The 26,582-nt window shown below is 55.3% G+C and overlaps 1 protein-coding gene and 1 long non-coding RNA gene across 11 annotated transcripts in view; one reads left to right on the top strand and one right to left on the bottom strand.

The window, feature by feature from the left end:
* Positions 1–3,737: 3,737 nt before the first annotated feature.
* On the bottom strand, positions 3,738–7,182 carry LOC150038938 (uncharacterized). Of its 9 annotated transcripts, none has more exons than XR_016534592.1 (5): positions 7,133–7,182; positions 6,103–6,545; positions 5,883–6,002; positions 5,316–5,745; positions 3,738–5,102 (listed from the first exon to the last, which is right to left on the bottom strand). It is a non-coding gene; the product is annotated as an uncharacterized LOC150038938 (long non-coding RNA). The 9 variants fall into 9 exon arrangements; XR_016534596.1 differs by lacking the exon at positions 7,133–7,182 and having other exon boundaries at positions 3,738–4,315; positions 4,418–5,102; positions 6,103–6,643; XR_016534598.1 differs by lacking the exon at positions 7,133–7,182 and having other exon boundaries at positions 3,738–4,315; positions 4,485–5,102; positions 6,103–6,643.
* A 562-nt stretch (positions 7,183–7,744) lies between these two features.
* Positions 7,745–26,582, top strand: part of LOC150038937 (WW domain-containing transcription regulator protein 1-like) — a 46,253-nt gene continuing 27,415 nt past the window's right edge. For both annotated transcript variants that reach the window (XM_090328227.1, XM_090328226.1), the window contains exons 1-2: positions 7,745–7,933; positions 10,554–11,040. In XM_090328227.1, coding sequence (XP_090184353.1) covers positions 10,556–11,040 — 485 coding nt within the window. In that variant the 5' untranslated portion in view covers positions 7,745–7,933; positions 10,554–10,555. The remainder of the gene's footprint in view (positions 7,934–10,553; positions 11,041–26,582) is intronic.

The following is a 26,582-nucleotide window of genomic DNA, read 5'->3' as shown; positions in this document are numbered from 1 at the left end:
GGGCGCTGCACAGCCTTGGGGGGGGACCCCACCCAGTCAGTGACCCCGGACCTGCATGCTCCAGGGGCAGCGGTAGTGTCACGTGCTCTCCACAGAGGCTGGTGAGACTTCGAGCATGAGGGACGACGTGGTGAAGAATGAACATGCCCTTCCACCTCTCTCTACCTCTAGACGTGGGTGGGGACCATGGGACACTGAGGCCTGCCACATCACTGAGATGGTGCCGACGGGGCGCGGTGTGGGGGGGTCGTGGCTAATACTCTGCAAGCCCGCCCTTGCCGTGGCCATGGTGGTCTCGGGGGAAGATGGGCATTTCCAGGATCCAGAGTCTTGTGAGAGAGATTCCAGGAGGGAGGATACAGCAGGTTAGGAAGAGCCGGGTCTCCTCCCCCTCCCCCCTTCCCTCCGCAGCATCACCAGGCCACGCCGCTCTGGTTCTTCCTCCTTCCCCACTTTACCCTTCACATGCAACCCATATCTCCTGCACAGCTGTCTTGGAATGGTCCTGGCAGATCCTACATACCATGCTTATTCTAGTCCATGGCACCCGCCCTTCTCCCTCCTCCCGTCTCCCACCTCCCTCCTCTGCCCTCTCTGCTGTGGACACAGAGGTGGCCACTGGCCCCTCTCAGTGGCTGGATACTTTAGCCTGGAACCAAGTTCACGTTCAAAGCTGTCCTGGGGCCCTGTGTGTTCTCTTGCCTTTCTCCTTCCAGGGGCTCAGATAATGGGAACCTTGTTTGTCTCCTTTAAACAACAGAACTGTAAGTCAAAAGAATGACATTTTCAGAAGAATGGACGTTTCTGATTGAAGTGAGGTCCTCTTGAGTTCACATGGAAGTGCCTTGGGGAAGACAGAGCACCCTTGTTTCCAGCAGGCTCCCGGCTGCTGCCTGGTGGGGAGCTTGGTGCAGGAATGAGCAGGGCTTCCATGGGGGGTGGAGTTGTGAGAGGGTCCCCTGCCAGGAGAACCCCTCTATGTGGGTTTCCAGTTACCTCTCACTCAAAAACAAAGCCCCTGGTTGTGAGAGCCAGTCTAGAGGTAAACGCGGGGACTCTGCTGGAAGGCAGGGCTGCCCGTGGGTGCCAGCCCCCTGCTGGGTGGCTCTCAGTCCCCCTCAGGGCCTGGGCACACAGACATCAGCAGGAGGCTGCCCAGGCCCCCCGAGAATGGCTTTGGGTGGGGAAGGTGTTCTGCCTTGGCCTTGGCCTGGAGACAGGCCTCTCAGCGCACTTCTGTGGGGCCTCCAGAACCTCGTGCAGCACGTGTGGAAGTGTGGGAGTGGCGTGGATGTGGCTAGGGCCTCCGGTCTCCCGGTCTCCCAGGAAGAGCCTCTTCCAGCAGGAGCCATGATCTGGAGGGAGGCCTCACGCCTCGGCACACCAGGGCCGGGCGAGGCCCGGCAGGCAGCGTTCTCATCTACAGAGTTTCCCCAGGGTGCAGTGGCACGCTTCTGTAGTCCCAGCCACCCGGGAGGCTGAGGCAGGGCCTCGGGACCCAAGAGTTTGAAGCGAGCCTAAAAAACAATGAGACTCACTCTCCCCCAGCAAAAACCCCACACAACCCCAAACAAGCAACAAAAACCATACAGCACAAAAACAGTAAAAAAAAAAAAAAATTCAAATAAAGCAGGAAGGAAAGCTCAGGAATCTTCTCATTCTCTGAATCAAAATGTCTTAATCCTGTGAACAAATTCCTTCAGAATCGTCTTCCTGTGGAACAGGAAATGATGGCTGGGGAGAGGAAATGCACAGAATGGCCAGCAGAATTTCTTCCGTTGCACATCTTTGCCCAAACAATGGGCGGTGATGAGTCAGTAGACCTGTACCATGTCACCAGGTTTGTGCCCTCACAGGCCTGAACTTGTGTAGCTCGTAGAAGGCAGTGGAGACCACTGTTCCACGGAGTCCTGCTGTAGGCTCAGACTCGGGGGTCCTCACAGCAGGTTACCAGCATGCCTCGCTATCACTACAGATACTTACCTCATCTCCATAGCAAAACATATTTTGACTTCTAAAAGAGCAGTTTTCGACTAGCTTAAAAACAAAAGCTCACGGACTGTCCATTTCGTGTTAATTGGTGGTGACTCATCTCATAAAGAAAGCCTCTGAATGCACAGGAGTGTTCCCACACTCTGGGTTTATTGCCTCTCTCACACACTGGAGTTTTCATTTATTGAACCAGAGGGAGGAGACAACCAAACCTCCATTTGAGACGCCTCAGCACTGAATGGCCTCTAGTGTCAGTGTATCTGTGGAATACCGTAAATCCTTGGAAGAAAAAAAAAATGACAACTTCTCCAGGGAAAGACAGTAGTGTGTCTGCTCTGGGGAGGAAGTCATTAAGATTCTGATTCTGTGACAGCAGGAGAGCAGAGACTCAGGAAGTCTTAGGAGCCCTCAAGTCCTGGCTCTCTTTCTGGGCTGACTCCAGGGTCTAGGGACAAACTTCTCTAAACCGCGGTTTTCTCAGGTGTAACAGTACTTCCAGTAGTCTAATCTCTAGCCCACGCATCCCCAATTGCCCTCTGTGAGACCAAGGTGTAAATCTAATATGTGCCCAACTGTAGTCTGTAAAAGCATACACACACGTATTTGCTATTTACCACTGTTGGAATACTAACAACCTTTCATTATCATGTCTTCAGTCGTAAGGTCAGATTAGGGTTTATTATGGTCATACATTGTATGAAAATGAGTCCATCTTCTCTAAAATTGCTCAAAATTTATATTTCAGGGGAAATATTTAAATCATTTTGTGAGCATGAACTCACTGTGTCAGCTCTCACGTCAAATGTGAGCATCACAGTTGCTCTCCATCCCGATTGGGCTTGGTAAGCTTTCTTTTCTTCCCATTGGCTCCAAAGCACCAACTGACCTTTCCTCCTTTGTTCTGTAGGGCCAGGACCCAGCTCAAGGCCTGCTGTGCCAGCAAGCACTCTACCACGGAGCTACAACCCAGCCTGCGCACCCACCTTTCATTGCCAGGCAGGAAAAGTAGCCAAACTTGAGTCTGGACAATACAGAACCAATGCAGAGCCTCTGGTCAGCAGGAAGAGAGGTGGCTTGAATAGCTGGCGAAACCAGGCCTGACATATGACATCACCACCCAGTGAAGGTCTTTGCAGGGGCAGACCCTTCCAAGCTCACCTTGAAGCTGATTTCTGTTCACAGGATGAACGCCTGGCCTAGGAGTTTGAAGTCAAGAGATACTGCCTCTTAAAGTGTTTGGCGAATGGTTAGATAGCACTAAGTACTTTGAAATTCCCCCTACCCAGTGCTAGTTAGTCACACTAAAAATATGACTAACCATACAGTCTGGGCTTCCGAGTAATTATGTTTATTATGTGACATATTTATACAGATCTAGGTAATACAAGGACAAGGACAATTCTTTGTGTTTTATTTTTTTACAAGGACATCTCAAAAAATCTTCAGGTAGTTATAGTCCCTTCATAAACACTGTTTCAGCGACCGGACGTCTTGTAGGAGCTGCACAGCCATGGCTCATGCCCACCATCCTAGCTATTCAGGAGCCTGAGGTCTGAAGACTGGTTTGAAGCCAGGAAAGTCCGTACTTTTACCTCTACAACCACCAAAGAGCTGGAAGTGGAGCCGTGGTTCAGGTGGTAGAGCCATCAGCTTTATAAGAAGCTGGGGACTGCACCCAGGCTCTGAGATCAAACCTCAGGACACACACACACACACACACACACACACACACACACACACACCCCCCTCTCATAGGTCATATTAAATTACTAGATACAAGCAGGCATTTTCTTCCTGCTCCCTACCTCTCCAACGGATGAATAGTAGATGCTGTTTTTGTTGTAGTAATTTAAAAAGAGAGTGAAATTGTGAAAATAATACAGGACAGTAACTCATACAAGAGTCATTGCCCAAGTGCACTGTTGAAGCCGGCAGCCGGCCCTGCTTGTCCTCAGCAGCAGTCAGCTGTCCTGGTCACCTCTTCTCTTTCCTGGTCATCTCTTCCGGGCCATCTCTTCCCTTGTCACCTCTTCCTGGTCATCTCTTCTTCCCTGGTCATCTCTTCTTCCCTGGTCACCTCTTCCCTGGTCATCTCTTCCTGGTCATCTCTTCTTCCCTGGTCATCTCTTCCCTGGCCACCTCTTCCCTGGTCATCTCTTCCCTGGTCACCTCTTCTTCCTGGTCATCTCTTCCTGGTCATCTCTTCTTCCATGGTCATCTCTTCTTCCATGGTCATCTCTTCTTCCTGGTCACCTCTTCTTCCTGGTCACCTCTTCTTCCCTGGTCACCTCTTCTTCCCTGGTCATCTCTTCTTCCTGGTCATCTCTTCTTCCCTGGTCATCTCTTCTTCCCTGGTCATCTCTTCCTGGTCATCTCTTCTTCCTGGTCATCTCTTCTTCCTGGTCATCTCTTCTTCCCTGGTCACCTCTTCTTCCTGGTCATCTCTTCCTGGTCATCTCTTCTTCCATGGTCATCTCTTCTTCCCTGGTCACCTCTTCTTCCTGGTCATCTCTTCTTCCCTGGTCACCTCTTCTTCCTGGTCATCTCTTCTTCCCTGGTCATCTCTTCTTCCCTGGTCATCTCTTCTTCCTGGTCATCTCTTCTTCCCTGGTCATCTCTTCTTCCTGGTCATCTCTTCTTCCCTGGTCACCTCTTCTTCCTGGTCATCTCTTCTTCCTGGTCATCTCTTCTTCCTGGTCATCTCTTCTTCCATGGTCATCTCTTCCTGGTCATCTCTTCTTCCCTGGTCATCTCTTCTTCCTGGTCATCCCTTCTTCCCTGGTCATCTCTTCTTCCCTGGTCATCTCTTCTTCCTGGTCATCTCTTCCTGGTCATCTCTTCTTCCATGGTCACCTCTTCTTCCCTGGTCACCTCTTCTTCCTGGTCATCTCTTCTTCCCTGGTCACCTCTTCTTCCTGGTCATCTCTTCTTCCCTGGTCACCTCTTCTTCCTGGTCATCTCTTCTTCCCTGGTCATCTCTTCTTCCTGGTCATCTCTTCTTCCCTGGTCATCTCTTCTTCCTGGTCATCTCTTCTTCCTGGTCATCTCTTCTTCCCTGGTTACCTCTTCCCTGGTCATCTCTTCCTGGTCATCTCTTCTTCCCTGGTCATCTCTTCCCTGGCCACCTCTTCCCTGGTCACCTCTTCTTCCTGGTCATCTCTTCCTGGTCATCTCTTCTTCCATGGTCATCTCTTCCTGGTCATCTCTTCTTCCATGGTCATCTCTTCTTCCCTGGTCATCTCTTCCTGGTCATCTCTTCTTCCATGGTCATCTCTTCTTCCATGGTCATCTCTTCTTCCTGGTCATCTCTTCTTCCTGGTCACCTCTTCTTCCTGGTCACCTCTTCTTCCCTGGTCATCTCTTCTTCCTGGTCATCTCTTCTTCCTGGTCACCTCTTCTTCCCTGGTCATCTCTTCTTCCTGGTCATCTCTTCTTCCCTGGTCATCTCTTCTTCCCTGGTCATCTCTTCCTGGTCATCTCTTCTTCCCTGGTCATCTCTTCTTCCTGGTCATCTCTTCTTCCCTGGTCATCTCTTCCTGGTCATCTCTTCTTCCATGGTCATCTCTTCTTCCCTGGTCACCTCTTCTTCCTGGTCATCTCTTCTTCCCTGGTCATCTCTTCTTCCCTGGTCATCTCTTCTTCCCTGGTCATCTCTTCTTCCCTGGTCATCTCTTCCTGGTCATCTCTTCTTCCTGGTCATCTCTTCTTCCCTGGTCATCTCTTCTTCCCTGGTCATCTCTTCTTCCTGGTCATCTCTTCCTGGTCATCTCTTCTTCCATGGTCATCTCTTCTTCCCTGGTCACCTCTTCTTCCTGGTCATCTCTTCTTCCCTGGTCACCTCTTCTTCCTGGTCATCTCTTCTTCCCTGGTCATCTCTTCTTCCTGGTCACCTCTTCTTCCATGGTCATCTCTTCTTCCTGGTCATCTCTTCTTCCTGGTCACCTCTTCTTCCCTGGTCATCTCTTCTTCCCTGGTCATCTCTTCTTCCATGGTCATCTCTTCCTGGTCACCTCTTCTTCCTGGTCATCTCTTCTTCCATGGTCATCTCTACCTGGTCACCTCTTCTTCCTGGTCATCTCTTCTTCCTGGTCATCTCTTCTTCCTGGTCACCTCTTCTTCCCTGGTCATCTCTTCTTCCTGGTCACCTCTTCTTCCATGGTCATCTCTTCTTCCTGGTCATCTCTTCTTCCATGGTCATCTCTTCCTGGTCATCTCTTCTTCCCTGGTCATCTCTTCTTCCCTGGTCATCTCTTCCTGGTCATCTCTTCTTCCCTGGTCATCTCTTCTTCCTGGTCACCTCTTCTTCCTGGTCATTTCTTCCTGGTCATCTCTTCTTCCTGGTCACCTCTTCTTCCTGGTCACCTCTTCTTTCTGGTCATTTCTTCCAAGTCATCTCTTCTTCCATGGTCATCTCTTCCTGGTCATCTCTTCTTCCCTGGCCATCTCTTCTTCCCAGCCCATCTCTTCCCTGGTCACCTCTTCTTCCCTGGTCGTCTCTTCCTGGTCATCTCCTCCCGGCCACCCCCAGGACGGCGTCCGGGGTCCGCGGGGGGCTGTGGAAGGACGGGGCGGATGTGGATGGCACCCCCAGAAAAGAAAGGACAAGGCGGGACAGCGAGTGGCGTTCCATGAGGGGCGGGGGAGGGGTCGAGGGGGGAGGGGTCGAGGGGGGAGCCGGGGAGGGAGGGCCGGGGAGGCCGGGGAGAGCGGGGGCCGGGGAGCACCGCCGGGGCGGGGGGAGAGCAGAGGCCCGGGGAACACGGCCAGGGAAGCCCAGGGAGCACGGCCGGGGGGCGGGGGGGGGCGGGGAGTACGGCCGGGGAGCACGACCGGGGAGGGGGGGAAGGGGCGGGGCCTCGTTCTGGTGTGGAGCCAAGAGTCTTTGGAGCAGCCGCCAGGTCCACCCCCATCCACCCTTCCCTCTTCCTCTTCCCCCATCCGCCCTCCCTCCTCCCCCCACCCCCGACCCCTCCGGCCCGGCGGGTCCCATGGCCCCCCTGCGCCCGCCATGGAGCCCACGCCAGCCGGGCCTCGCCCCCGCCCCCGCCCCGGGACCCCCGTCCAGCCGGGCCTCGCCCCCGCCCGGGCCCTCCCGTTTCCCTCGGGCGGGCAGGTCACGGCCGGCTGCGGCGGCGCCCACCTCCACCTCTGAGCCACTTTTGGGGCGCAGTGGGAGCCTCGGCACCCGACGGGGAGCCTGGCCGCCCAGACGCCTCCGCGCCGGGCCAAATATGGTCTCGGCGCCTGGCGGCGGGCAGGGGCCATGCGGGCGGGGCGCGGGGGCGCGGGGGGCGCGGGGGGCGCGGCCGCCGGCGGACAGGCCCCTCCCCCTCCCCCTCCCCCCTCTCCCGAGGACCGGGTTTCGGTGCGCGCGGCCCTCGCGGAACACTTTCCCTTTGATCCTGCCCCAAGTCCGCGGTCAACGCTGAGGAATGCGACTCGGGCTCGGCGGGGGAGGCCGGGCGGGGCGGGGCGGGGCGGGGCGGGGTCCCGCGGAGTGCCGCCCCCCGCCCCGCAAAGCCGGGGGAGAAGAGAAGGGCGGGCTCGCGCGCCTCTCTCTGCATAATCCATCCTCTGGCGGGCCGTCCTGGGCGGCGCCTCCCCACAGGCCCCGCCCCTCGAGGCCCCGCCCCGCCAGGCCCCGCCCTCCCACCGCGGCCCCGCCCCGTCAGGCCCCGCCCTCTGCCGCGGCCCCGCCCCCGCCAGGCCCCGCCCCCGCCCCGGGGGCGTCGCTCCAACTTTGTTTGTGGGACCGTCCGGGAGCCGGAGCCGCCGCCACCACCACCACCACCGCCGCCGCCCGCCGGCCCTCTACCCGGCTCGCCGCGCGCCGGCCCGGGGGATGTGAGCGCCGACGCCCTCGGCTGCCAGGCTCCGCGTCCGCTCGGAATCCGCCTCCTCAGGACGCCCCCCGCCGCCTGCAGGCCCGCCGGCTCCTCAGGTAGCGGCCGCCGCGCCGCCGGACCCCTCCGACTCCCGTTGGCGGGCGCGGGCCTCGTCCCGGCGGCGCCCCTCGCCTCCCCCCCTCGCCTCCCCACCCTCCCCGCGCTTCCTCCGCACCTCCTTCTAGAAAGTTTCGTCATTCCCGAGGTCACCGCCGCCCCGGACCCGGGACTCAGGGGCCGGGGGTCCGCGGCCGGGCCGGCGCTGGGGTCCGGGAAAGGTCGGTCCCGCCCGTCCACCTCGGCTGGGGGGGGTCCCGCCCGTCCACCTCGGCTGGGGGGGGTCCCGCCCGTCCACCTCGGCTGGGGGGGGTCCCGCCCGTCCACCTCGGCTGGGGGGGGGTCCCGCCCGTCCACCTCGGCTGGGGGGGGGTCCCGCCCGTCCACCTCGGCTGGGGGGGTCCCGTCCGTCCACCTCGGCTGGGGGGGTCCCGTCCACCTCGGCTGGGGGGGGGTCCCGCCCGTCCACCTCGGCTGGGGGGGTCCCGTCCGTCCACCTCGGCTGGGGGGGTCCCGTCCACCTCGGCTGGGGGGGGGTCCCGCCCGTCCACCTCGGCTGGGGGGGGGTCCCGCCCGTCCACCTCGGCTGGGGGGGTCCCGTCCGTCCACCTCGGCTGGGGGGGGGTCCCGTCCACCTCGGCTGGGGGGGGGTCCCGCCCGTCCACCTCGGCTGGGGGGGGGTCCCGCCCGTCCACCTCGGCTGGGGGGGGGTCCCGCCCGTCCACCTCGGCTGGGGGGGGTCCCGCCCGTCCACCTCGGCTGGGGGGGGTCCCGCCCGTCCACCTCGGCTGGGGGGGTCCCGTCCACCTCGGCTGGGGGGGTCCCGTCCACCTCGGCTGGGGGGGGTCCCGTCCACCTCGGCTGGGGGGGGTCCCGCCCGTCCACCTCGGCTGGGGGGGGTCCCGCCCGTCCACCTCGGCTGGGGGGGTCCCGCCCGTCCACCTCGGCTGGGGGGGGTCCCGCCCGTCCACCTCGGCTGGGGGGGGTCCCGCCCGTCCACCTCGGCTGGGGGGGGTCCCGCCCGTCCACCTCGGCTGGGGGGGGTCCCGCCCGTCCACCTCGGCTGGGGGGGGTCCCGCCCGTCCACCTCGGCTGGGGGGTTCCCGTCCGCCCGCCCGCCCGTCCGTCCGTCCACCTCGGCTGGAGGGGTCCCGTCCGCCCGCCCGTCCGTCCGCCCGCCCGCCCCGCTGTCCCCTACCCTTCCTTCCCCTCTCTTCCCCCCCTCCGGCCCTCACTCGTCCCCCCCGTCCTCTGCCGGTCCTCGTGCGCCCCTCGGCCGGGTCCTCCCTCCATCCCCCCCCTCTGCGCCCCTCGGCCGGGTCCTCCCTCCAACCCCCCCCTGTGCGCCCCTCGGCCGGGTCCCCCCCTCTTCTCCCCCTCTTCTCCCCCCCGTGCGCCCCTCGACCGGGTCCCCACCCTCTTCTCCCCCCCGTGCGCCCCTCGACCGGGTCCCCACCCTCTTCTCCCCCCCCCGTGCGCCCCTCGACCGGGTCCCCACCCTCTTCTCCCCCCCGTGCGCCCCTCGACCGGGTCCCCATCCTCTTCTCCCCCCCGTGCGCCCCTTGACCGGGTCCTCCCTCCATCCCCCCCTCGTGCGCCCCTCGGCCGGGTCCCCACCCTCTTCTTCCCCCCTCGGCCGGGTCCCCACCCTCTTCTCCCCCCCGTGCGCCCTTCGACCGGGTCCTCATCCTCTTCTCCCCCCCCCCCTGCGCCCCTCGGCCGGGTCCTCATCCTCTTCTCCCCCCCGTGCGCCCCTCGGCCGGGTCCTCATCCTCTTCTCCCCCCCCCGTGCGCCCCTCGGCCGGGTCCTCATCCTCTTCTCCCCCCCCCCCCCGTGCGCCCCTCGGCCGGGTCCTCATCCTCTTCTCCCCCCCCCCCGTGCGCCCCTCGGCCGGGTCCTCATCCTCTTCTCCCCCCCCCCGTGCGCCCCTCGGCCGGGTCCTCATCCTCTTCTCCCCCCCCCCGTGCGCCCCTCGGCCGGGTCCTCATCCTCTTCTCCCCCCCCGTGCGCCCCTCGGCCGGGTCCTCATCCTCTTCTCCCCCCCCGTGCGCCCCTCGACCGGGTCCTCATCCTCTTCTCCCCCCCCCCGTGCGCCCCTCGGCCGGGTCCTCATCCTCTTCTCCCCCCCCGTGCGCCCCTCGGCCGGGTCCTCATCCTCTTCTCCCCCCCCCGTGCACCCCTCGACCGGGTCCTCCCTCCATCCCCCCCTCGTGCGCCCCTCGGCCGGGTACCCCCTCCATCCCCCCCCTCGTGCGCCCCTCGGCCGGGTCCTCCCTCCATACCCCCCGCCGTGCGCCCCTCGGCCGGGTCCTCCCTCCATACCCCCCCCCGTGCGCCCCTCGGCCGGGTCCTCCCTCCATCCCCCCCTCGTGCGCCCCTCGGCCGGGTCCTCCCTCCATCCCCCCCTCGTGAGCCCCTCGGCCGGGTCCTCCCTCCATTCCCCCCTCGTGCGCCCCTCGGCCGGGTCCTCCTTCCATACCCCCCCCCGTGCGCCCCTCGGCCGGGTACCCCCTCCATCCCCCCCCTCGTGCGCCCCTCGGCCGGGTCCCCGCCCCCCCCGCCCCCCTCCGACCCCCTCTGCCCCCCCGCCCCGGCTCACCGACGCCCCCTCCTCACAGACATGAACCCGTCCTCGGCGCCCCCGCCGGGGCAGCAGGTGATCCACGTCACGCAGGACCTGGACACGGACCTGGAGGCCCTGTTCAACGCCGTCATGAACCCGCGGCCCAGCTCGTGGCGGAAGAAGATCCTGCCCGAGTCCTTCTTCAGGGAGCCGGACTCGGGCGCGCACTCGCGCCAGTCCAGCACCGACTCGTCGGGCGGCGGCGGCGCCCCGCACGCGGCCCCGCTCCCCGCGCTCCCCGCGCTCCCCGGCCCGCGGCCCGCCGGCGCGCAGCACGTGCGCTCGCACTCGTCGCCCGCCTCGCTGCCGCCCGGCGCGGTGGCGGGGCCGGCGGGGGCCGTGGCGGGGGCCGCGGCGGGGGCCGCGGCGCCGCACGCCCACCTCCGCCAGCGCTCCTACGACGTGGCGGACCTGCCCGAGGAGCCGCTGCCGCCGGGCTGGGAGATGACCTTCACGGCCGCGGGCCAGCGCTACTTCCTCAAGTGAGTGCGCGGGCGCTGCCTGGGGGGGGGCGCCGGGCAGGACTGCAGCTTGGGGAGAGGCCAGCGGGGTGCGCCCGCGGGCCTGGGAGTTCTGAGAGGTTCAGGACCTGGGGAACCCCACGCGGGAAGAGGCCACGGTTGGGGAGATTCCTGGGGAACAGGTGGCGCCTGCCCTGCGTGGGTCCGGCCTCTCCTCCGCCCTGCAGGGCGTCAGCAGGGCCCGGGTTGTCCTGTGATGTGCGGATCAGAGGAGAGGTGGAGAGGGGAAGGGGAGAGTCTCCTCCCTGCCCAGCGGGGGTCCCCAGCCAGGTGACATGGGGGCTGCTATGACCGGACGACCTGGCTCCCGGCCCTGGCCCACACCGCCACGCCCCGGCCTGTGGGCTGCGGGCCGTACACCCCACCGACCTCCCTGAGGAAACTGGACTGTTAAAGTACGGAGACGTCGGGCGCCGGCCTCTCCCCATCTTCCCCTCGCTGGTGGTCCCTTTGATGAAATGACTTTTACTGAAGGTGAGAATTCAGCGAGGTCCTTTAGGTAAAGGCGGTCTCAGACACAGGGTGTGGTTGTTAGGGCTGTGTATCCTAAGATCCTTGCGTTCCTCCGGGGAGCCAGGCTGGAGCTGGGAAGGGAACCCTGGAGGCCAGGCTGCCCAAGGAGGGGTAGTGTGCTACTCTCTGGCGGCACTCGCTGTCAACCCCCAAGAACTCAGAGCTCCTTTGAGTGCCCCTGTCCTCTGGTGGAGTTATGTTCAGAGAGCCAAGACAGATTGGGATTGGAAAAGTAGGTCACGCTCCTCTTTGGCACCAGGTCTGATGCTTGCATGGTGGGTGGTATGTGTTGTCTGAGGTCTGACCACCAGTGAGGGATGAACCCTGAGATGGAACACCATGAGATGGAACACCCAGTCGGGTGTCGCTGGCTCCAGCCAAGTCTTTGACTCATGCTGGTGACAGAGCCCTTTTTCCTGTCCATCCGGGAGCTGTCTTGTGTGGAGAGCTGGGTCTTTTGTTGTTTCTGGAGTTGGTGAGCTGGTCTTTGTGCTACCGATCTCTGCGTGACCACATACTCACAGGCCTACTGCTTTGATTTCTAAATGGCTGGTGTAAGTCAAGTATGTGATGTTATAAAATGGGGGCATTTTTTTAAGTATGAATGTCTTTGTTCCAAAGGATGGTTCATTTCTATAGTATATTCGGGTTGAAAATTGCTAGTATTGCATATGAAGGTCACTTAACTAGGTAATTGTCATTTTCATATATATATATATATATACACACACACACACATATATGTGCCAGTATGCCAGTCCTGGGCCTTGAACTCAGGGCCTGAGCACTGTCCTTGGGCTTTCTCAAGGCTAGAGCTCTACCACTTGAGCCTCAGCACCACTTCCGGCTTTTTTCTGTGTATGTGGTACTGAGAAATTGCACCCCGGTCTTTGTGCATGCTAGGCAAGCACTCTACCACTAAACTCCTGCCCAAACTCAGGCCAAACTCCTGCCACCCCCCCATTTTTCATATTTTATCATGGTTTTTATCCAAGTGGACTTAGTGATAAGTGCCTAAGGAGGTCTTTTTTGGCGTCAGGTATTTATTCAACTGGGTACAGATGCATACACACACTTATATGGTATATGCTCAAAGTAGATAAAGAAGGACTACAAAATAACTTCCTCCTGCACATGCATTCTGAGTGACTAGAATGGCCTAGGGCGGTGACTGAGAGGAACAGGCAGCCAGCCTTGGGCTAGGATTGTGACTGCTGGCCCTGGCTGCCCATTCCTGGCCATTCCCAGCCCACGCAGAGGTGGCGCTGCATGACATGGTAGCACCAGCTGGCAGCCGGGGCTACCCTGGGTGGTGGGGAGAAGGGGCTGGCAGAAATCAGGCCAGGGTGACTGGTGTCTTTTAGTGCTGTTTAAAGTTCAGGTAAAGCCAGTGTTACACATCACACTTTGGTACAGAGCCCCAAAAGGCAAGTGGTCTTTGACCCTGACTTAATTTTTCTTGAGATCAATTGATTTATTGGCTCCATCATCTCTGATATGGGATTCACAGGCAAATCCTGGTTCTCGGCTCTGTTGTAGGGATCAGAAATCACATGATTTTAGAATGGACAGGCCTTTGGTGGGCTGTGTGTGTGTGTGTGGTTTAAAGCGTTATTTTGTGTAGGAAGGTGAGGCGGGGGAGGGTGAGGACCTGGCTTTGGTTAGGAGTGGTGGAGGCAGCTGCCCTGGGAGCAGGGTTCCCTTCCAACCCTCCTCTTACCCAGGTCTCTTCTCAGACGATGCCTGCCCATACCCCCCTGTACTGTTTCCTCAGGGGAAGTGGTTCCCGGGTAACTCAAGGTCACCTTTCCCGAGCCTTACCTCTGCCGGGAAACAGAAGGCCATGCACTGTGCCTTCTGTCCTAGAGGGGCAGCAGATCCTGGCAGCTTGGGCAATCATGTGAGCATCCATCAGACTGGACTTTCTGGTGCTAAGAGGGTACATTTTTATTTTTTTTTTCTAGTACTGGGGCTTGAACTCTGGGTCCCTACTCATTAACATTTAAATTACTTCTGCCTTCCCCTCTTAGGTTATCTGTTAAAACATGAATAGAGGGAGGAAAGTGAGATATACAAAGTCCTGATCTCTGGATCCCCTGTTGAGGGAACCACAATTACTATCTTATCTAGAAATGGCCTCTGCACAAAGACCCCCTTCTAGTTTATTATTATCCAACTAGCTTGCCTGTGTCTGTCTGCCTGTCCCTGCAGACAAGTGTGTGACACAGCCGGGAAGATGGAGGGACCAGCTTGGCTGGACCTGCAGCCAGCTGGGATGGATGGCCCCAGGGTGAAGAGCAGCTCGCGGCAGAGCAGAGCTCACGACCAGCACGGGCTGGAACCTGGAGCTGGCGTGGTCCAAGCTCTCTTAGCCAAAGGGCCTTGCCGTGACCACCATCTCTCTGCTCTCTACCACCTGCCTGTTTGGTCACACATCTTCTCATTTTTCCATCTGTCCCTGTCGCTCCTTTCCTGGGGCGTGGGCAGAGGTAGGGGCCTTTGTGGGGATTCAGCTGTCCACTTTGGAAATGTGCACGGTGGAGCAGCGTGAATCCATGGGGCATGGACTGGCCCGATGAGTTCAGTGTTTGGTAACACTGAGCTCAGCTCAGTCAGGAGATGGAGAATTCCATTATGAGTGATGAGATTTGGGTACAAATATAAAATATAAACTGTGGCTTGCAGCATGTGGGATGTGTCCTACGAACTTAGAGCCGTGGGAATAGCAGAGTATGCTTGGGGCATATCAGTTAAAATTATGTAACTCTGGATATTATGTAAAGTGTCGGTTCAGAGGAACGTTTATCTTTCCTATCTTTGTGTTTTGGTTTGCCAGAACTCACGGATGATGCAATTAAGGCAGGTGAAGGTAAATTCTCTAGGCCGCATTTGATCCTGTCAAGCTGGCTTGTGCTTGGAGACATTTCGTAGTTCATATCTGTGTTGTGGTGAAAGAGCTGTTCCCTTGATGGAGTTTGGTTAATTTAGGAACCCCTGGGGGCCTTGTTACAGGTTTGGGGTTTGTACAGACATGTGCATTTAACAGGAAAGATTAAGGCTCATAAAAGGAGTAGTAAACTTGAGGGCTCCTCAGGACAGCACTGAGGCTTTCTGGACATGGTTTCTGCATTGCAGTGCCCCCATTTCCCTTGGATGTGTGCTTGTGTACCCTGTGAAATATCAGCATGTGCACACAGAGCTTGGCAAATACAGACCTTCAGTACAGTCTAAGGCTCATTTAGCTGTGTGTGCATTGTAACATAAAGCCCACCCACATTTTTTCAGCAGAGAAACTTAAAGGAAAGGAAGGGAAACCTGAAGAAAGGATCAGCTACTTAAAGGCTAACTTGTTACCAAGTATGGTTTCATGTCTTTCCTCCCGTCCTGTAGGAAGGTTAGTCATCAGTCTTGAGTGTGGAGTCTTGGCTGGGGGCTCTGTTGAGTTGTTGGGAAGGTCCAGGCCTCTGTGGAGCCTGTGTGTGTGTGTGTGTGTGTTGCTTACATTTTATTAACTATTGGGTAGTCAGTGATTTTTACATATTGAACACTTAGGCCTTAAGGAAAGCTGGGAGTGTCACCACTAGAGAAATGATTTTTAAGGGGCCAGGAGTGTGGCTTAGTGATAGAGTGCTTGCCTAGCATGCACGAAACCCTGGGTTCGATTCCTCAGTACCACATACATAGAAAAAGCTGCAAGTGGTGCTGTGGTTCAAGTGGTAGAGTGCTATTCTTGAGAAAGGACAGTGTCTAGGCCCTGAGTTCAAGCCTCAGGACTGACAAGAAAGAAAGGAAGGAAGGAAGGAAGATACAAAGAATTAAATGATCTTAAAACTTAGATCTTAGATTATTGCCTTTTGTCTAAGGCTTCAGCATGTGAGTAGAAAAGCATAGTCTTTTTTAAAAAAAATTATTAGCATAGTGAAATGAGTCAGGTTTTGCCACTGTACATTCCTTTCTCCCAGTAACTGGCCAGTCCTGGCTAATTGGTTGACAACATGAAAAGGACCCATATTTCTCCATTACACACATGTTGGCATAGCCACCGTTCCTCATGTGTGAGTGTGAGGACTGAGGCCTGACCTCTGAGCAAGGTGGCGGCTGTTTGCTAGTATTGGTTTTGTCTTCCCTGGTCCTGGGTTAAACCCAGGGTTCCAGTCTGATCAGGCAAATGCTTTCCAGGTATAGAGAGGTCTGGGAAGGTCTTGTGTTTGGCCGTGTCTTCGTCAGTGACACGTACCTGTTTCTGGGAGCTACAGAAAGAAAGTGTCAGCGCAGTGTGAGCCATTCCTTCTTCACTTGCCACCACTTACAGCAAGTGCACTGTGAAGCAGCACAGGGACACTAACATCTGTTGAAGAGGAGGCAGAAAAGATGTTCTGTGGAATAAGATAAAGAAGACACATTGTAATAAACGATATCTACTGCTACTGAAAAAGGAGGTCTCAGTATTATTTCAGTATAACTATGAGAGTAAAGAGTATATCTTTATAGCAAGTGAAAAACTAGAAATCTGGGAGTGGGGTGGTATGCCTTGAATCCTAGCACTTGGGGGGCTGAGAATGAGGAAGAATGTGAGTTCCATGCCAGCCTGAGCTACAATAGTGAGACCCTGTCACAAAACAAAATGAAACAAAGCAAGACACAAATGGCGTTGTGCTGACAGCTTAGAGAGTGCTCATTTTGAGCCTGGGCCTCAGACTTAGAAGACAGGCGACTTACGGGATGTAAGGTGAAGGTTTTCACCTGTGGGCTTCTCAAGCCTAGAGTGGGATGGCTGAGCAGTTTATTCAGGATGTAATCTTCATCCTTGGACCAGAGTTGGTGTGGAGATGTCCCCTTAGCCCTGTGAGCCCATACTGTTCGATGTGATTAACAACTCTGAAAAGAATGATGAAATTACAGTTTTTTTTTTTTTTTTTTTTTTTTGCCAGTCCTGGGCTTGAGCTCAGGGCCTGAGCACTGTTCTTGGACTTTCTCAAGGCTAAAGCTCTACCACTTGAGCCTCAGCACCACTTCCGGTTTTTTTCTATGTATGTGGTACCGAGGAATTGAATCCGGGTCTTCGTGCATGCTAGGCAAGCACTCTACCACTAGGCCAAACTCCTGGCCCCTACAGTTCATTTTTTAAAGCTTATTGGTCCTGGAAGAGAGACCATCGTACATTGCAGAGGACAGGCCTGTTTGGGAACACAGGCCCAGTTCTTTCGATAAATGGCCATGGTAGAGAGAGCCTGGGAAGCTTGTCACTACCAGGAGCTGAGGGCGGGGGGGGGGGGGTAGGGGGAAGACACCATATGTGGGTGCTGAATTGTGTCTAATGGAATCACGTCTGCAAAGGCCTTTAGATATTTCAGGTGTCCTTGGCTAGGGGACAGGACCAGAAATATTACTTGGGCTGTATGCAGGGCAGTAGAGAGAAGGGGTAACTTGAGAGCATGAGGAAGAATGGCCCATTCTTGTAAACAAATCTTAAAGAGCAGCCTTTGTTGTCCCCATGAGAACGTTTTGAAACAGAGTGAAGCTGGCGTCCCTAAGTGGCGTTTTGTGGTTCTGGCACCATGTCTGTGTGGCTGGCGACATGCTGGAGGTGGGGGGTGCCAAGATGGCCCCATTGCTACTGCCCATCCCTGTGGCTGGCTGGGTGAGCTTTTGGCCTAGAACTGCTTGGCGTGAACTTGGAAACCTGCTTGCTTCCCGGGTCAGCGGGCTGGGCCCTCCCCATAATTCCTGAGCTTTGATTATGGGGGTTGTTCAGGACAAGAGTGGCTTTGTAGAGAGCGTGTTCAGTGCTCCGGGGTCTAGCGTGACTGGCGGATATAAATTGTATGGAAGCAATTAAATGCGAAGGAAATGTCATGTAGTCTGGATTTAAATGTACAGACTTGTGGCACTATTTAAAAAAATAAATGGAGAAGAATGGAGAGTAAAAAATAAAGGAACAGAGAAGATAGATAGGGCAAAAGAGCCTGTGACGCACATACTGAGATAAAATGGTCATTTAAAACATTTGTTTTAAAAAAATAAAGCCAAAGCCTAAAGGGCTAAAATCAAAATCTAAAATCTCTGGAGACAGGCTTGTTGTATGGTGCTAGTCTGTAAGGTCTAGGCCCTGGGTTCACATCCTCTCTGGTACTGAAAAAAAAGAATCATGGAAAGTCAAGAGCTGGCATTTGGCAAGTGTCATGGCCCTCCACGTGAAGACCGGTGTAGGGACTGTGCTGCTGGGCCAGCCGCCTTCACCTGGGTAACAGACAGTCAGGGCCTTTTAAGTGGGTGGCCATGCAGGTCTGGAGGAAGTGGCCTAGTTGTCAGTCCCTGGGCTCTTCTCCGTGGGCTATGCATGGCTACGGCATGTTTCGCAGTGGCTCCTCCTTGGAGATCTGGGGAAAAGGGGTAAATCTACTGAGCCCACCACCTCCATTTTTGGTGATAAAGACTTCACCACTTCATCTCCTCTGCAGTCCTCTGGTTGGCCCAATCAGCCTGGAGGGGACCCCTGCCCCCAGATCCCCAGAGCAGTAGGCTCTGTGGGCCCTCTGGCATTTAATGCCCTGCACCCATTAGAACTGAGCACAGCCTGCTGTTGTGTCACCAGTTTGGGCTGAGCAGCCGGGAGGCAGTGTGGGACCTGCCCCACTTGTGCCCGCTGCCCCAGGGATGACTGCGGAGACCAGGTGGGCACGGACAGCTAGTTAGAAGTAACAGGACAAGGAATTTGCTCTGCAGATGAGTTCAGTACTAATTAGAAGACCTGCATCTGCACTGCTGAAGGGAATTTGCACTTTGGTTGTTGAGCTGGTACTTGGGCTTGAACTCAGGGCCTGGGCGCCGTCCCCTAGCTGTTTTGCTCAATCAAGTATGGTGCTCTGTCCCTTGAGTCATAGCTCCATTTCTGGCTGTTTGCTAAGGGTCTCACCACAGACTTTTCTGCTCTGGCTGACTTTGAATTGAGATCCTTAGATCGCAGCTTCCTGCGTAGCTAGGATTACTGGAGTGAGTCATCTGTGCCCAGTTTGTTTATTTGTTTGTTTTGTACTGATATTTGAACTTGGGGCCTCATGCTTGCTAAGTAAGGCTGGTACACTACCTCTGAGCTCAGACTTTATACTGTAGACTGTATGGACCAGAACCCAATTTTTCCTTCCTGTACTTACTTCTGAAGCACCTCATCCAAACTCTGACACATATACAAGGATTTGATGAATATTTCCTGAAATAAGTGTAACTTTCCCCATTATTTAGATAATGTGGCATTCTCTCCCATGCAGTATATACCAATAGACAATGGACTCTTACTGTGTACTTCTCTGCTTAGCACAATGGGTAACTAGAAACCACATTTTTCTGTGGAACATAGCCCATTCCTTGTATTTAACTTCTTAGTCTTATTGTAAATTCTAAGAAACTACTTCCTCCAGCAGAGCAGTGGTGACCTAATAAAAGAAATAACAATACATATATTCAGGTTCCCGGTGATTTCCACATTCCACTGTGTGGGAACCTGCCATCACCTCCTTTGCCTCGCAGAAGATCTCAGGAGTTAACCTTTCAATCAAAGGACTTCTCAGGATGCACAAGAACTAGCAGAATTCCAGATCTGAACAGACAGGGCTGAGTCAGGGGTGAGGAGACAGATCCCAGAGGGATGACCGACACAGTCCCCAGTGCTCGGCACAGCCCCTAGTCCATCTCCCACACACTGGAAAGCACATTTAGTGGGATGTAAACCCAGGAGCAATTATGTTCCTGGAAGCAGCCCATTCTAGAGCATGTTAAAATTGGGTTTGAGCTGTTTTATTCCTTACATGCCCTTTAAGGTCACATACACTCAAGGTTTCATACACACTCCTGTCTCCTCACTTTCTTTGGGAATCTAGGCACAGAGTCCATGTCCTTGGCTCTCCCTTTTCCTCCCACGTCCATGGTCACGGTGTGGTTTCCCCCTTGCACACACTCTCGGCCCCCGGCTCTTCTCTTTCTTTCCCTCTCCTTTCCCGTCTCCTCCCCAATGTGTCTTGATCATCTGTTTGTAAACAGCCACAGCCACGCCCTGGCTCCGGCCTCAGCCTTTCTCACACAGCACCCAGGCTGATCTGGGTACTGTTCCTGGTCCCTTGGCTGCTACTGCAGAGTTCTTCTAGTGTCTTGTCTTGTCAGGATGGCCTCCGGCCTGGTCCGAGTCTGGGGTGCCTTCCTCGCTCCTTCAGGTTTGGACCCGCCACGGCCTGCAGTGATGACATGGGTCCAGTGGGGCCCCTCCCCTTCCTGGCGTCCCCTCTGTGCAGTCCAGCCTGCCCGGTGGGTTCTGTGGGCCTCACTTCCTGCCCCACGGCCCTTGCCTCGCCCAGGTTGTCGGCTGGCCATGACTTCATTGTTTCAGAAGCCATCTGGGTTGAAGTCCTCTGTAGGTCTGTTGGCCTTGTTGGCCTAGCACTGAGCTGGCTCCTGAGACAGCATCATCAGAGTCATAGGTGCAGCACATTAGAACAGGAATTTAGACGGGAGGATCCGGCAGGGGCTCCTTATCTTTACTTCAGGATCTGGAGGGATCCTTTTCACTTTATTATGGTTCTTTTGAGATAAGATCTTCCCATGAGTCCAGGCGGGTCTCAGACTTGTGACTCTGTCTCTGCCTCCCCAGGGGCTGGGATTACAGTCAGGTGCTCAGGGTTCTTTATTTATTTTTAACAGATTTCACTTATTTCTTAAAAAAAATCTTTATTGAGATGTAATTTATATATCATACAACTCACCTTCTAAAAATGTATAATCCATTGGGTTTTTAAAAGTATATTTATAGGGGCTGGGAGTTTGGCCTAGTGGTAGAGTGCTTGCCTATCATGCACAAAGACCCAGGTTTGGTTCCTTGGTATCACATACATAGAAAAAAGCCGGAAGTGGTGGTGTGGCTCAAGTGGCAGAGCCCTAGCCTTGAGAATGCCCATGGACAGTGCTCAGGACCTGAGCTCAAGGCCCAGGACTGGCAAAAAATGTGTATTTGTAGGTATGTGTGGCCACCTCTCTGGTTGTATGGCCAGTAGCTGTCACCTCCTCTGCCCTCACTCATGCAGGGATCCTCCCGGGCTGTGGGCAGCCGTGAGATGCTGGGGCCTCCTGCACACTTGCTCACTCCAGGTACCCTCCTTCCTTGGGTGTGGCCCTGTCTCCATCACACCCTGTAGCTTCGCATTTGCCAGTTTCCCTCCACCTCTGGTGGCTGGAGAGGCTCAGGGCAGATGGACATGTGGACACAGCACGGATGGACAGACTGACAATCTCTCTTCAGTGGCAGGGATGGTGGGCTTTCTAATCCGACGTTGGGGTTAGATACATGACAGCACTTGGTGGGCGTACGTGACTTCAGCCAGCTCCTGTTTCCCTGTTTGTAAAACGGAAACTTCCTTGTGTCCTTAGTCATGCCGGAGGGAGGGTGGGGCCTGGACTTGCAGAGCAAACATGAGGATAAGCAGAGTCCTTGCTCCCGTCCTCCCTTGCAGTGAGGCTGCACCTGGGTCCTTCCTGGGCCAGCATACAGCCGTGATGTGGAGAACCTGGCTGGATGAGTGGTGCGAGTTTCCTTCTCTGTGGGACAGGCAAGGAGGATGGTTGCTTTCCTGAGTCCTCTGGGCTTCAGCACTCACCCTGAGCCTGCACATGGTTACCCAGCATCCGCTGGCTCTCATGGAAACAACTGGGCGGACAAGAGACATGCTGTGGTCCAGACGTTGACTGGAGGAGGCGGCGGTTAATTGTGCCGCTGACTTCCTAGCCCTTTTCGTTACAAGGACCCAGGGAACTGTAAGGGACCCCTTGCTGTTACAACTTTAGAATTTGAGCAAGGCCTACCTGCCTAAGCCAGGAAGCGATATTTAAACTTGTTTGGAAGACGGAGGTGGGAGAAGCACAGTGGCAGGTCTTTTGATAGAATAGAAATAAAGTATTTTCCTCATCCGGCTGTGCCTCTTCATCTGTGATCATGAAGAAGCTGGAGGAAATTGGTGGGGGAACTTGGTGAGCCCTCTGGACCTCCCTCTACTCTGACCCGGGTGAGTGGGGGGCTCACGCCCGGCACCCTCTTGCTGGCCGTACCTGGGGCCCAGCCTCATGGCAGGACCGAACCTTCCAGGCTGTTGTGCTCAATAGGCTCCATGGGGGAGACCCAGACAAAGGGTGTTTCTGGGGTACTGATGGCGGCACTTTCCACCTCAGGTCTGCCGTTTTGCGTTTACATCATGGCCTCTTTTGGAAATAGGCAGAGCCTGGAAACAAGAAAGGAGTCTGAAAAGGACATAGCCTTTACTGCCTCGACACACAACCTGCTCAAACAAATGGCAGGTGAGCCTGGACACCCTCCAGAGGTTGACCTCAGGGCCCTGGCCACGTGACCTGGACAGGACCGTGTAGTCACGGGAGTGCTTGCTTAGCAAGTTACCCTCGGCACCGTGACTCAGCTTCCCTGGGGCTGGGACTCCCGGCTGACTTGAGGACTCAGGTTAGCCCAGCAGGATCAGAAGTGCTGGGCACATGACCGTGGAGTTCACCTGAAGTGCCACCTGTGCCCTGCCTCTCAGGCCTGTGTCTGGAAAATACCATGAGTGGAGCCGGGCGGCGCTGGTCGTGGAGGGGCTGGAGGAAGGTGTGATCCTCCAGACAGGTGTAGAGAGGAACAGTCAGGAGGCCAGAGAGGAGGGTGGAGGCAGGGCATGACTTCTGAACCCCAGGCTTTTCTGCCTGGGTGCTGGCCGGAGCTAAGCCACTGTTCTCTGCACCTGCTTTGCTTCTTGTCATAGCAGACCTTTGTTCTGCACCAGTTATTTTTAGACTTCTTTAAACATTCTAGTTCGTTTTACACTGTAGAGTAACTGGAATGTTCCCTCATCTACTTATGGAGGCACAGAGGAGCAGGTCCAGGCATGGAGCTCCTCCATTAAGCCCTGTCCCTCCCCACCAGTTCCTGGAATGTAGAGGCACTGGAAAAGTGCTCATGTTTTCCCAGACGGCTGTGAGCCCGCTCTGCAGACTGTTGCGTACTTTCTGGCTCGGCTGCTTTCATTTTGAGCGGCAGCAGGATGTACTCAACAAGGAGGCCGTGTCTTTTCCTCTCTCCAGGCCGGGCAGTGGTGTCGTGGTGGGAGTGCTTGCTTTCCTTCCACATCTTCATTGTTCCTGTAAGAAGATGCCCCTTTTCTTTTCCTGCTTTCTTGATGCCCTTGGCAGTGGTGACTGCGAGAACGGCCTGCAGCCTTGTTCCACCGGGAGTTTTCCTGGTGCTCAAGTCTTGAGTTGCCAGACTCATCCAGGAAACCAGGTCACCATCTTCCAAAGTCTGGTGCCCATGCCAGCACTCTGGTGGGCTGGAGCGAGGCCAGAGCCACGGCTGAGACTTAGAAGAGTTCATTCTTCAGTCTCCATTGCCGCTTCATCATGGGAGACTTTTATGCCTTTGGCACATGGAGAGAGAGCTGTTTTGCCATCAAGGTTTAGTGCCCTCTGGTTGCTGTTCGTTGCCCGGCAAAGGTTCACGGCTGATTACATCCCACGTGGATAAAAATGGGGGCAGAGTTCCTCAAAGGAGGCCCCGGTTGTGGTCAGGAAAGACCACAGACGTTGACCCCAACAATTGCTGTCAGATAAAATGCAGATGTTCATTTGAATTTGAATTTCAAGCCTTGTGCCTATAATCCTAGTTACTCAGGGGTCTGAAATCGTGGTTGGAAGCCAGACCTCTTGTCAAATAGCTGAGCTCAGGGGCAGACACCTGTTAGCCCGGCTATCAGGGAGAGTGTGATTCCAGCCAGCCCATGTGGAAGTGTTCTCAAGACTCTACCTTCAGGGAGGGAAGCTAGCATGGTATGACAGGGTCACAGTCCCGGAATCCCCATGGGCAAACCTTGAGATTGATCTCAAAATCAGTACAAAAAGGTCTGTAGGCGTGGTTCCACACGAACGCCAGCCCAGCAGGTGAGAAGTTCTGAGCTCCTGTCCTGTCATCAAAGGAAAGTTTTTAATTTCATATAGGCATGACATGGGTTGCTCTGAGACCGGGCTAGTTCCTGGCCGGGGTTGTTTCTGTGGGACATCATTTGGTGGCTCTACTTTTTAATCTTTTTTCGTGTGTGTGTGTGTGTGTGTGTGTGTGTGTGTGTGTGTGTCAATCCTGAGACTTGAACTCGAGGTCTAGGTGCCGTTGCTGAGCATCTTTTTGAGCCACAGTGCCACGTCGGCTTTTTCTGAGTAGTAGTAGAGAAACAGAGTCTCACAGACTTTCCTGCCCGGGCTTGGCTTTGAAGCACAACACTCGGATCTCAGCCTCCTGAATACCTGAGAGTACAGGCATGAGCCACCCACTCCCGCCCAGCTTTCATTACTATTATTTTTTATTTATTTTTAACTTATTTTTCAGTAGTTATACTAAGGGGTTTCAGCCAGACAGATCAGTGTGTAAGTACAGTCCATTCTCATCACTGTCAACCCTGCCACCATCCTTCTCCCTCTGTGAATTACCCACCCCAGTGATGAGTACCAGCCGACAGGGGAATGATTTTACTTAGAGGTATTTCCTACTATGAGATTGTCTTCCCTGTGGTTTCCCAATTGAGGCTGTGCTGTGAGTACCTGGGTTTGACTCTGAAGGCCCTGTGTGTGGGGGTTCCCTAGGCCTTGCAAGGAGAGTGTCACAGGTGATGGGACTCTGACGTCATTGCTCTGTGACTGTAGCAGTATGGTTTCTGAGTGCCACCTGATGCAGGAGCTTAGCAGGCAGACACATCTGGCATTGGCGTGGGAAGCTGGGGCACTGAATGTCAGTAAATTGGTGATTAGGAGGTGGCGGTTCTGTGGGCTGGCCCCATAGGTCACAGACCTGTGGGGAGGGCTGCCTGAGAGAGGGACCATGGGGCGATCGGACACTGTGGCCACTTGTCCAGGTCTGTGAGGGTTCAGGAGATGCAGCCTCTTGTCTGTGAGTGGCCCAGTGTCTCTCAGCGCACTCTCTCTAAGCTGGTAGAGCAGGGTTAGTCCTCAAAGCAGTGATACAGTTTCTACCCATGCAAAGCTACAGTGAGCCACAGAAAACAAGTGAACGCGGCAGCGTGTACATTCAGGCTGCAGGGTTGTTCTGAGGATAAAGGCTTTGACTCCAAAAGGAGGACACCAGGCTCCTCACCAGCAGGTGTCGGGGGCACACCTGTGATGCCAACACTGGCTGGGGAAGGAGGGAGGCGAGTTCACAACCACCAGCTGAGCCCAGGCTGCACAGACCCTTTCTCAAAGAAGGGGGAGGGAGGGGCGCATGTTGGAGTTCTGGCAGGCGAGGGCCCGGGTTATTTTTCCTGGGGAGATGTGGGGTATGGAGTCATAGCATCGCCCCAGTTGGTTTGTAGATAAAAGCCAGTGAGTGAGAGATCAACAAGGATAAAGAAATCCTGATGATTCATTAGCTACTGTGACTCTTTGACCCCAGAGTATTCATTTGATCTGGGACCAAAGAGGAGCCACACAGGGTTCTGGAGGCATGCTAGCCCGTTGGGCGCCCGATAGAGAAGTCCACAGCTTGGGATGCTCGTCTGTCTTCTGTGCACACTTTTTGAGAATGCCCGCAATGCCTAAGTGACACCAGACCACAAAATGACTGTAAGACAATGGGCCCAGGCCTCGTGGTGTGACTCTGCCTCCTTTGGAAGTTTGCTAGTTGAGTTTCTTCCTCTAGCCCTGGGCCGTCTAGTGGAATGGCTGCACCTGGTTACTTTGATGAGCACATCAAGAGCGCTGGAAAGCCAACTTGCTGGTCTCCAGACCATCCTCGTTTGCCCTGCCCTGGGCCCTGCTCTGAGCCCTGCCCTGGGCCCATGTATTCCAGCATTTGCTTTCTGCATTAGTCACTTCTGTGGTTTTCTGCTTCCTTCCAATAACATAACTTGAGTTATTTAAGAAAAAAAAAATCACAGAAGTACAATTTCACAAAGACTTCAGTGATTAGAATTGCCGTCTGGAATTTTAAAAACTAGACAGTGAAGCAGTGAATTTAAAAAGCCTTCAAAGTTTAGACACAAGAAATGTTTCTTTATAAGGGAGGGTGTGAGCTGTGAGGTTTTGCCTTTTAGAATGCCATATTTAGTATACCTCAAAACCGCTCAAGCAAAGTACATGCTGAAGTCGAAAAGCATGTCATTCTGTAACATTTTCAGGCCCATAAAGTAAGAATAGCAGCCAATTTGTTCTCAGGGACCTGTGGTTGGTTCAGCAAAATTAATCCCAGTCCTGAATTGTTCTTGCTGAGAGTGGCATGGATTCATGCTTTTCCTAAGGCGGGAGGAGGCTGAATTCCTTCACCATGCTCAAGTTTGGGGTAGTTTTTGCCTTCTCCCCACTCTGTCATTCTAAACAAACAGCCTGGTGGGAGGCCCAGCGTCGCAGAGCCCAAGCGCCTGTGTGAAGCTGGTGTGTGGTCCTTTCCACTGCCCGGAGATAGATGGTTTATTCCTGCAGGTGGACAGACACTGCAGTGACTTTGCAATGAAAGCACTGTTAGTGGAAAGGCAGAGGTGATCTGGTCCAGAACTCGAGGTTCTAGTGGGTACACACCAGGTATAAAGGATCTGCTTGTTCATTTCAGCTCCTGAAGGAATAGGTGTGCTGTGTGTGTCTGTGCTGTGTTGTGTGTGTGCTGTGGTATGTGTGTGCTGTGTGTGTATGTGTGTGTGTGTGTTGTATGTGTGTGTGTGTGTTGTGTGTGCTTCCTTGTAGCAGAACCAAGATAATACAGAAGTATCTTTGGAATACGTAAATAGTGGACTGGAAAACACCGTCAGTCAGCGTGGTTGTTATGGTGCCACACCCCGGCCAGGCATCTGAAGGAAGGAGTAGTGGCAGATTCTAGACAGCCTCAGAAGTATCACTGGTTTGGGAAACCATTTAGGAATCAAGATCTTCAGTTCCTGAGAGACCTGGGCTATTGAGTAAGACAGGGTCTCCACGTGCTGTCTGTGGGA

Source organism: Megascapheus bottae, unplaced genomic scaffold (genome assembly GCF_031878675.1).
Source record: "Megascapheus bottae isolate mThoBot1 unplaced genomic scaffold, mThoBot2.hap1 H_3, whole genome shotgun sequence".
Lineage (NCBI taxonomy): Eukaryota > Metazoa > Chordata > Mammalia > Rodentia > Geomyidae > Megascapheus > Megascapheus bottae.
This window is presented reverse-complemented; position numbering and strand designations above follow the sequence as displayed.